Genomic DNA, 10234 nt, shown 5'->3' on the forward strand with positions numbered 1-10234 from the left:
CTTCCAGAGTGGTACATTTGCTGCAATTGATGAGCCTACATTGACACACAATTATCACCTAAAGGCTAAAGTTTACATTAGTGTTTCCTCTTGATATTGTACCTTCTTTGGGTTTAGACCAATGTATAATGACACGTATACATCATTATAGTGTCATACAGAGTATTTTCACTGCCCTAAAAATACTCTGTGGTCCACCCATTCATCACTCCCTACCACCCTAATCCTTGGCAGCCACTGTTCTTTTTACTGTTTCCATAGTTTTGCCCTTTCCAGAATGTTAGACACTTGGAATCATACAGTATGTAGCCATTTAAGATTGACTTCTTTCAGTTAGTAATATGCATTCGAGTTCCTCCATGCTTTCTCATAGCTTGATAGCTCGTTCCTTTTTAGCACTGAATAATATTTCATTGTCTGTACATATCACAGTTAATTTATAATTCACCTACTGAGGGACAGCTTGGTTGCTTCCAAGTGTTGGCAATTATGAATTATTGAGTCTTCCTTTCCAAGAATATGGAATATCTCTCCATTTATTTAGTATTTGATTTCTTTCATCTGAGTTTTGTAGTTTTCCTCTTTTTGATCATGCACATAATTTTTAGATTCACACTTAAGTATTTAATTTTTTGGAGTTCTCACATAAATGGCATTGTGTTTTAAATTTCAAATTCCACTGTTCTTTGCAGGCACATAAGAAAGCAATTGACTTTTGTATGTTAATCTTGTATGCTGCAACCTTATCATTGTAAATGCTTATTAGTTCCAGGAAGTTTTTCTTTTTCTTTTTGTCAATTATTTTTAGTTTTCTAAATAGACAATCATGTCATCTGTGAACAAAGACAGTTTTATTTCTTCTATCCCAATATGTATATATTTTATTTCCTTTTCTTGTATTACTGCCTTAGGTAGGACTTCCAGTACAATGTTGGAAAACCGCAGTGAGAAGGGACATCCTTGCTTTGCTCCTGATCTTAGTGGGAAAGATTAAATTTTGTCATTATTAAGTATGATGCTAGCTGTAGGTTTAAAAACAATTCTTTATCAAGTTCAGGAAGTTCCCCCGTATTCCAGTTTGCTAAGAGTTTAAAAAAATTATAAATGAGTGAGGAATTTTGCCAAATTTTTTTTTCTATATCTATTGATATCACCACATAATTTTTCTTCTTTAGCCTGTTGATGTGGATTTGGATTACATTAATTGATTTTCAAATGTTGAACCAGCCTCACATACTAGGGATTTACAGTTGGTTATGGTGTATAGTTATTGAATACATTGCTGAATTCAATTTGTTGATATTTTGTTGAGGAGTTCATTATCTCTGTTCATGATAGACACTGATCCGTAGCTTCTTTTTCTTATAATATTTTTGCCTGATTTTGGTATTAGGGTGATGCTGGCCTCAAAGAATGATTTAGGAAGTATTCCCTCTGCTTCAATCTTTTGAAAGAGATTGTAGAGAATTGGTATAATATCTTTCTTAAAATGTTTGGTAGCATTCACCAGTGAACCCATTTGAACCTGGTGTTTTCTGTTTTCAAAGGTTATTAATGATTGAGTCAGTTTCTTTAATAGATATAGGCCTTTTCAGTTTGTCCATTTCTTCTTGTGTGAGTTTTGACAGATTGTATCTTTCAAGGAGTTGGTCCATTTCATCTAGGTTATTAAGTCTGTAGGCATAGAGTTGTTCATAGTAATTCCTTATTCTTTTAATGTTCATAATGATATCCCCCTTTCATTTCTGACACTAGTAATTTGTGTCCACTCTCTTTTTTCTTCCAGTTAGCCTGGCTAGAGGCTTATCAATTTTATTGATCTTTTCAAAGAACCAGCTTTTGGTTTCATTGATTTTTACCTGTTGATTTTGTTTTAAATATTATTAATTTTTCTCTAGTTTTTTTTCTTTTCTTCTGCTTACTTTGGATTTAATTTGCCATTCTTCCAACCTAGTTTCCTAAGGTGGAAGTCTAAGTGATTGATTTTAGATCTTTTTCTTCGCTAATGCATTCAATGGTGTAAACTTCCCTCTAAGCTCTGCTTTTGCAGCATCCCACAAGTTTTGATTAGTTGCGTTTTCATTTTCATTTTATTAAAAATATTTTAAAATTTCTCTTAAGATTTTCTTCTTTGACCCACGTGTTATGTAGAAATGTGTTGTTTAATTTCAAAATAGTTTATGATTTTTCAGCTGTCTTTCTGTTATGATTTCTAGTTTAATTTCCTTGTGGTCTGAGAGCAGACAGCAGACATTGTATGATTTCTTTTCTCTTCTTTTCTTTTTTGGAGACAGAGTCTTGCTCTGTTGCCAGGCTGCAGTGCAGTCGCATGATCTCAGCTCACTGCAACCTCCACCTCCTGGGTTCAAGCTATTCTCCTGCCTCAGCCTTCCAAGTAGCTGGGACTACAGGCATGAGCCACAGACATTGTATAATTTCTATTCATTTAAATTAGTTAAGGTGTGTTTTATGGCCAGAATGTGGTCTTTCTTTGTTTTCTGTTTCATCTTTGTTTGTGCATCTTATCTCTCTCAACAGCCGTTCTAACCTACCTAATGAGTATTTTATGTTATGGGTTTTTTTTTTCCTAAATGTGCTTTTTGGGGGGGTGTGCACATGCAATTTCAATGTACATAAATAATATGTTTTATATCTCATTATCTTTCTTACTTTTCTCACACAGCACTGTACTTCTAAATTATATTGTTCATAGCTAATTCTTTGCTTCTAACCATTGAAAAATCTAGAAATTGTAAGTAAATGGATAAAATTTATCCACTTACTTTACCAATGGTGGACACCTATTTTTTCTCTAAGTTCCCATCGCCAAAAATAATGGTATAATGAATGCCTTTCTACATGCCATCTTAAAGGCCTGAAAGAGAATGATTTTGGGCCATATATACCCTGGACCAGATTTGCTATGCCCTGTGGGTGCATATACTTATTTTTTCTAAGCAATGTCTTACTGTTTTCCAGAATAGCTGTAGTACATGGGAGTTCCTAAATCCCTACCTCCTTACTAACACTTAGCACCATCCAGCTTTTAAAAGTTTTGCTAATCTTATAAATGTAAAAAGATATATCACTGTTTAAATTTGCACTTCTATGTTTAGTAATCCGTTTGAGCGTCTCTTTACATGCTCTGTGGTACTTCAGGTTTTCTCTTTTGTAAATTGTTCTATATACCTTGCTCATTTTTGTTTTTCCTGCTAATGTTGATGTCTTTTTCTTGCTGGTTTTCTAGGGTTTATTATTATATGTGCTGGTTAGGCATCTTTTCTCATTCTATTATAGATGTTGCCCATAAAGGGAAAGAGGTTTGGGCAGATGATAAAAGGAAGAGATTTGAGAAATTATTTTCAGAAGGCATTTGAAATGGGACGAGCATAGTTATGGGAGGCTTAATAGGCTGTTTAAAGGGACTGTTAGCCTAAAGTGAAGGAAGCAATATGTGAGTGCCCAGAGTCTGGGCTCTGGAGTCACTGGGACTGGGGTTTGAATCCCAGTGTTGTTACTCCTGCTCCAAGTTTCCCTCTCTGTGAAATGAGGATAGAATAGTACCTGCTTGTTGTGCAGTATAATTGAAATAAAGCAGAAAGCACATAGAAGAGTTGCATGGATCAGAGTAAGCATCCAAATACATGCATCCAAAAAATGTTAGCTGTTATTATCATTATTAATGTTACTAAGAAAATTACATAAAGAGATCAGGAAATTCTTGGGCAGAAGTAAGTAGAGAGGGGTGAAAGAGAGGAAAGGAAGTCTGCTTTTGCTTTAAGCCAGAGGCACCTGGAACCCTGGACCTTATTGGGAGGGCCAACTTGGAGGATCGGTGCTGGCTGAGAAGCCTTCTGCCTCGTTGCCTGCAGAAGGGCCTGGCACGATCACCACCTCCCTGCCTTCATGCCAATAATAAAGCTGATCTTTACTCCACCTCTGTCTCATACATCATGGGGAAGGAAGGAAGACTATGGGAAGGAAGGAAAGAAGACTATGGGACTCAAGGCCTGGGCCATATCAAGAGGAAGGGAACCAGGATGCCCTCAGCTAGGTTCATCCCATCCTAACACGTTCATCCAACACTTCTTCATACATTCTTCAAAGCGTTTAATAAGTGAAGCTTTGTATGTTTTTCCTCAGGAGAGAGGCTCATAGTTGTTTGTTTTTTCACGTCCTGGTGACATTCAAATTCATCTCTCTTTGCCTCATTTATTTCCAAATACAAAAATAAAAAATTGGGCTGAATAATATTTTCTACATAGAAGGTAATAAGACTATGAATGACTCTAAAACTCAGTGTTGAAATTTTAGCATTTAAGTTAAATTGCAATTAAGGTAGGAAACATTTATTAAAGGGCTTGGGATAGAGGGATGGATCCCAAGTGAAAGAAAACCTGATCTTAAAGTTGGCTGTTTTCAAACAGAAGGGACAAGAGAGGGAGGGAAGGAAGAGGAAAGAAGGTAAAAGGGCATTCACCCAGCCATGTGGAGAAGTGATTATTTTCCATCCACAGCTGGTTAGCATTCAGAAGCTGTCACTCTGGTATTTATAACAATTACTACTAAATTGAAAAGGAACAATAACATTTGCATCAAAACAGTTTACGCCTCAGTGTTTTCTGTATGGCAGCCTTTACTTCCTTGTTCCTCAGGCTGTAGATTAGGGGATTTAACATGGGGATTACTGTGGTGTAGAACACAGAGGCGACATTCTCCTGGGCCAAGGAACTGATTGTGGAGGGTTTTAAATACATGAATGCAGTTGATCCATAGAACATTCCCACAGCTGCAAGGTGGGAGCTGCAGGTGCTGAAGGCTTTGGATCTACCCTCTGTGTTGCTGATGCAGAGGATGCTGGAGAGAATGAAGATGTAAGAAACAAGAACTGTTAAGCTTGTGACTATGATGTTGAATCCAGCCAAAAAGAAGACTGTCATTTCAATATCATAGGTGCTAGAGCAGGACAGTTTCATGAGAGGGAGGATGTCACAGAAGTAGTGACTGATGAGGAGCTTACAATAGGGCAGTTTTAACATGAGACCAGTTTCTATTGTAGAGCCAATGAGTCCTATGGTGTAGACCACAGCCACCAGCAGGGAGCAGGTGAGAGGAGACATAATGATGTTGTAAAACAAAGGGTGGCAGATGGCAACATAGCGGTCGTAGGCCATCACTGTCAGCATGTAACACTCGGCAATGACAAAAACAAGGAAGAAGTAGAGCTGTGACATGCACCCTGCGTAGGAGATGATGTTCTTTTCTGACACAAAGTTCACCAGCATTTTAGGGGTAATGACGGAGGAGTAGCAGAGATCCACAAGTGACAGATTGCTGAGAAAGTAGTACATGGGGGTGTGAAGCTGAGAGTTCAGCCAAATCAGAGTGATCATGCCCAGGTTCCCCACCATGGTGACCAAGTAGATCCCGAGGAAGAGGAGAAACAGGGGGAGCTGGAGGTCTTGTCTCTTTGTTAACCCCCTGAGAATGAACTCTGTCACTGTAGAGTGATTTTCTGCAGCCATCCTCCTCTGGGTGGGAAGCCTGCAGAGATACGTGGGAGACAAGAACCCCATTAAAAGGCTAACCTTGGATTGCTTGGGGAAGCTAGTCTTGAGCCTTTGGTGCTAGTTAAATATCCTGGGCTCTCTGCTGATACATCCTCCCTGCCCTCCTCCCCTCCTCCTGCTATTTGCGGATCTTTTTGCAGGAAGACCACCCTGAGTGTTTCAAAGATCATGAAGATGAGAGGAAAGCAGGCCAAGGTCCGGATCTTTTACCACGCACATGCTTCTAAAATATCTTGGGGCAGTGTTTCTCAAAAGGAGTCCCCGGACCAGCAGCACTGACATTACCTGGAGATTTTTAGAGATGCAAATTCTCAGGCCTCAGCTCACATCTACTTAGTCAGAAACTCTGGATATGGGGCCCAGCAATCTGTGAATTAATCTCTCTGGTGATGGTATTGCATAGTAAAGTCCGAGAATCTCTACACTGTAGATAATAAGTAGTATATTTCATATTTTGTAGTTGGAGATGGATTTTGCTTTAGAAATAAACTTTCCTTGTCATGTGTATAATTCCTAAATATTCACTGGATGTGAACATGCAAGTACCTATCTGAAATTTATGCAGTGTCGGGGTGATATGATAGTTGCAAGCTGTGTCATTGATGGACACATCAATTTCTATGTCTGAAAGATGAAGAAATTAATATCGATGTAAAAATAACATGGGATAATGCATATTTAGAAATCTTTTTTTTCAAATACTCAGTGCCTATAAAAATGTGAATTGTCATTAAGAGTCTGGAATTTATTCTTAATTTCTCACTTGACTTGAGATCCTAAGGCAGTGATTCTCAGAATTGGCTATATATTATAATCACATGGAGCATTTATAAAGTATTGATTCCTGGGTTCTACCCATAAAAGTTCTGATTTAATTGATCTGTGGTGCACCCTGACCACTGGCCTACTGAATGTTTCACAGTGAATGCTAAATAGCTAATTATTATTATCATTATTGTTATTTTCAAATCATTATATCAAACCATGGTCCTATTATAGTATTCAAATTACAGACATATCTCTAGGAAGCATGAATAATCATTGCCGGATACATTATGTATAGATAGTCGCATCTGTGGGATGTATTTCTTAAGCTATAAAACTTAAATTTCCCTTATTTTAATTGCTTCCTTACGTAATTACTAACGTTTGCATAATGCTTTACAGCTTACACATTTGTTTCAAAGGTCAATCTCGTTAACTTCTAAAATTTTGGGAAATGGGGAAAAATATGTTTAGGGAAGGATCTTAATTTTCATTTTTATATTGAGAAAACTGAGATTCCAGACACTAAGTGATTTGCCCAAGGTTTACTAATTATTGGTGACTTGGAGCTGGAACTTACCCCGCTCCCTGAGTTTCCCGATCATGAGTTTCCTCTTCTGCCTCACATGTGTAGCCTTGGAAATCTGCACACTTACAGTTCTAAGCAATGTGTGATTAAAACAGGTTTATGCTTGATATCTTAGTATATGCATGACATAGGAAAAAGAAGAATGCTGTATTTTGTTTCATTGCTTAGGAAATTGAAGCTCTAAAAGTTAAATAAGTTACCCAAGGTAACCAGGCTAGTAAGAGGCAGAACTGGGCCTAAAACCCAGGACTTCTGACCACGAGTGTGTTTTGTCTCCACTAAACTAAATTGTTTTGTTTTAGCTTATCTTTGTGTAGCACTTTATTATTATTTAATAACATTTAATTTACATAATTTTTGAAGATAGATGAAAGATCCATTGCTAATTTTGGGTGAATTTAAAAAATTATAAAGGCCATATATATGCATTGTAGTGAATTAGAAATGCAAATAAGCAAAAATTTAAAACAGCCGTTTTCCACTACTTGGAACCAAACGATGGTAGTGAATATCCATCTAGACTTTTCCTATGCCATATATGTATTTACATGTATATAAATACATACATATATTTACAAAAACATTTATAAACTGCTTTTTTAGCATAGCATTCACAAATGCATTGTCTCATTTGATTCCTATAATAATAATAACTGGCATTAACTATATTCCTTTTTCTTAGATGTAAGAGCCTTTAAAATCATTAGGATGTGTTGTGAAGACAAAGTCTGCATTGCATTGTAAACTTTATATGTCAAATTATTGGTAATGAGGCATTTAACTTTACAATAGCTAGTATGAGAGATAGCTAAGATTTTTTAAATTCAAGTTGAGCATTCCTAATCTGATAATTCAAAGTCCAAAATCTGAAACTTGTTGGACACCAACATGAACCACAAGTGGAAAATTCCACACCTCCTCTCATGTGACTAGTCTCAGTCAAAAGGTAGTCAAAACTGTTTTGTGCAAAAAAGTTATTAAAAATATTGTATACAATGGCCGGGCGCGGTGGCTCACGACCCCAGCGCTTTGGGAGGCTGAGGTAGGTGGATCAGGAGGTCAAGAGATCGAGAACACCTTGGCCAACATGGTGAAACCCTGCCTCTATGAAAAATAATGCAAAAATTAGCTGGGTGTGATGGCATGCACCTGTGGTCTCAGCTACTAGGGAGGCTGAGGCGGAAGAATCTCTTGAACCCAGGAGGCACAGGTTGCAGTGAGCCAAGATTGCGCCACTGCACTCCAGTCTGGTGACAGAGCGAGACTCCATCTCAAAAAAAAAAAAAAAATTGTATAAAATTATCTTCAGCCTGTGTGTATAAGATGTATATGAAGCATATATAAATTTCATGTTTAGACTTGGATCTCATCCTGAAGATATCTCATTATGTATATTCAAACATTCTAAAACATGAAAAAAGTTGAAATTCAAGACACTTCTAGTCCCAAGCATTGCACATAAGGAATTACTTCCATTTATTACAATGGAGATAGAAATGTATTATTTTCACTTATTACAAAGAAGAATTTTTTTCTAAATAACAATAGTAGATTTAAAACAATTTACATTTCTTTTTTACCCAATTTCTGCCTCCCAAAATGATAAGAAATACCCAACTTGAATAACTATAACTGTAGATCATGTGCTTTACAAAGCAGTGTGGAGTGAACACCATTCACTGAGTGCACAGCAGGTGGGAACACCATTGAGTAGGAGAATGCTAGACAGCATTGATTTAATTTTTCACTCTTATAGTCTTCTAATAACATGAAAGAGGCAAATATAAACTACATATTTCTTTTATTTTTCTGTTTTTCTTCTTTTTAAAAAACGGAATCTTACTCTGTTGCTCAGGTTTGAATGCAGTGGTGTGATCATAGCTCACTATAACCTTGAACTCCTGAGCTCAAGCAAGCCTCTCACCTCAGCCTCCTGGGTAGCTGGGACTACAGGTGCATGCTACCATGGTGGGCTACTTTTTAAAGTTTAGGGTACAGATGGGATCTCTCTGTATTGCCCATGCTGGTCTCCAACTCCTGGCCTCAAGAAACCCTCCTTTCTTGGTCCCCCAAAGCTCTGGGACTACAGGTGTGAGCCAGGCCATATATTTTATATTAGTTACTGCAATTATCACCTCTAGTTTCACCAAGCCATCAGAGCCTTAGGATTACTGTCAGTGAGAACACAGCACACAGATTAAAAAAGCACATAGAGGTGAAGGTAAATATATGGTTGTAAATAGTCTGCATTATAAGCAAGAGTTCATGAAAGAAATATTTTTCTCATCCAACTGCTTAAAGTTTGTAATTAAATACCTGTGATAAGGAAAAACGGAGCACAGTCTGTTAGAAACTTTAGGGGCTGCCTTGGTTTCAGCAATCAGAAAATTCAGGATCCGTATACTCAAAGTCATAAAAAACGGGTCACTAAGGTTGGGGGCTTGGGATTGTGTTTATGTATACATGGGCACAGTGTCTCCTGGGCTGTAATCACTTGAGAGACTGGGGTCCTCACTAATGGAGCAATTAGAGCCTTGCTTTACACTGGCTCTGTGAAGCATGCTTTGTCTCCCAGGTGTGTTAATTTTCCTTTTATTGGTAGAGTGATCTTGCAGCTAGGAAAACTTACAGTCTAATGCCAGCTTTAGGTAATTTTACAATCAACAACCCCATTACTGTTGTCACAATTGTCATGATTGGGATCATTATGCCCATCATCACCACAACCATCTCACTCATTACCATCAACACCATCATCAGTGACTACCATTATCATTGTTACTTACTAGTTATTCATGATTATGTGCAATTGACCAGCTTTAAAATGTTTATTATAAAGTGTTTTAAAAATGAATTCAAAATTTTTTAAAAAACAAGCTGTATAGTTTTAGCAAAGGAATGTTACCTTCCTTACATTTATAAGGGAATGCTGACTTTGGCACTTTGCTAATGCACCAGTAAACTGACAGCATAGAATGCAGGAGGTTGAGGAGCATATGAAGGTAGACTAAACTCCTCATTCGTATAGGCTCATTCAAAAGAGAAATGTGTTCATAAGAAAATTTCCTATTCAAAAACATATTCAGTATTATGTTATTCATGAATATATTACTAATGAAGATTTTTAAATTAAACATTTTATTTTGAGTTAATTGTAGTTTCACATGTAATTGTAAGAAATAATGAAGAGGCCTGGCACGGTGGCTCAAACGCCTGTAATCCTAGTACTTCGGGAGGCCAAGGCAGATGGATGACCTGAGGTCCGGAGTTTGAGAGCAGCCTGGCCAATATGGTGAAACCCGTCTTTACT

General features: G+C 37.3%; 1 protein-coding gene across 1 annotated transcript; it reads right to left on the reverse strand.

The window, feature by feature from the left end:
* Positions 1–4330: 4330 nt before the first annotated feature.
* Positions 4331–9344, reverse strand: LOC108308489 (olfactory receptor 8A1). The gene is made up of 2 exons (XM_017534376.1): positions 9241–9344; positions 4331–5544 (listed from the first exon to the last, which is right to left on the reverse strand). Exons 1-2 carry the CDS (start codon positions 9336–9338, stop codon positions 4596–4598), a joined length of 1047 nt encoding a protein of 348 aa, XP_017389865.1. The 5' UTR covers positions 9339–9344; the 3' UTR covers positions 4331–4595.
* Positions 9345–10234: the final 890 nt, after the last annotated feature.

The sequence above is a fragment of the Cebus imitator genome, unplaced genomic scaffold (genome assembly GCF_001604975.1).
Source record: "Cebus imitator isolate Cc_AM_T3 unplaced genomic scaffold, Cebus_imitator-1.0 Scaffold0, whole genome shotgun sequence".
Classification (NCBI taxonomy): domain Eukaryota; kingdom Metazoa; phylum Chordata; class Mammalia; order Primates; family Cebidae; genus Cebus; species Cebus imitator.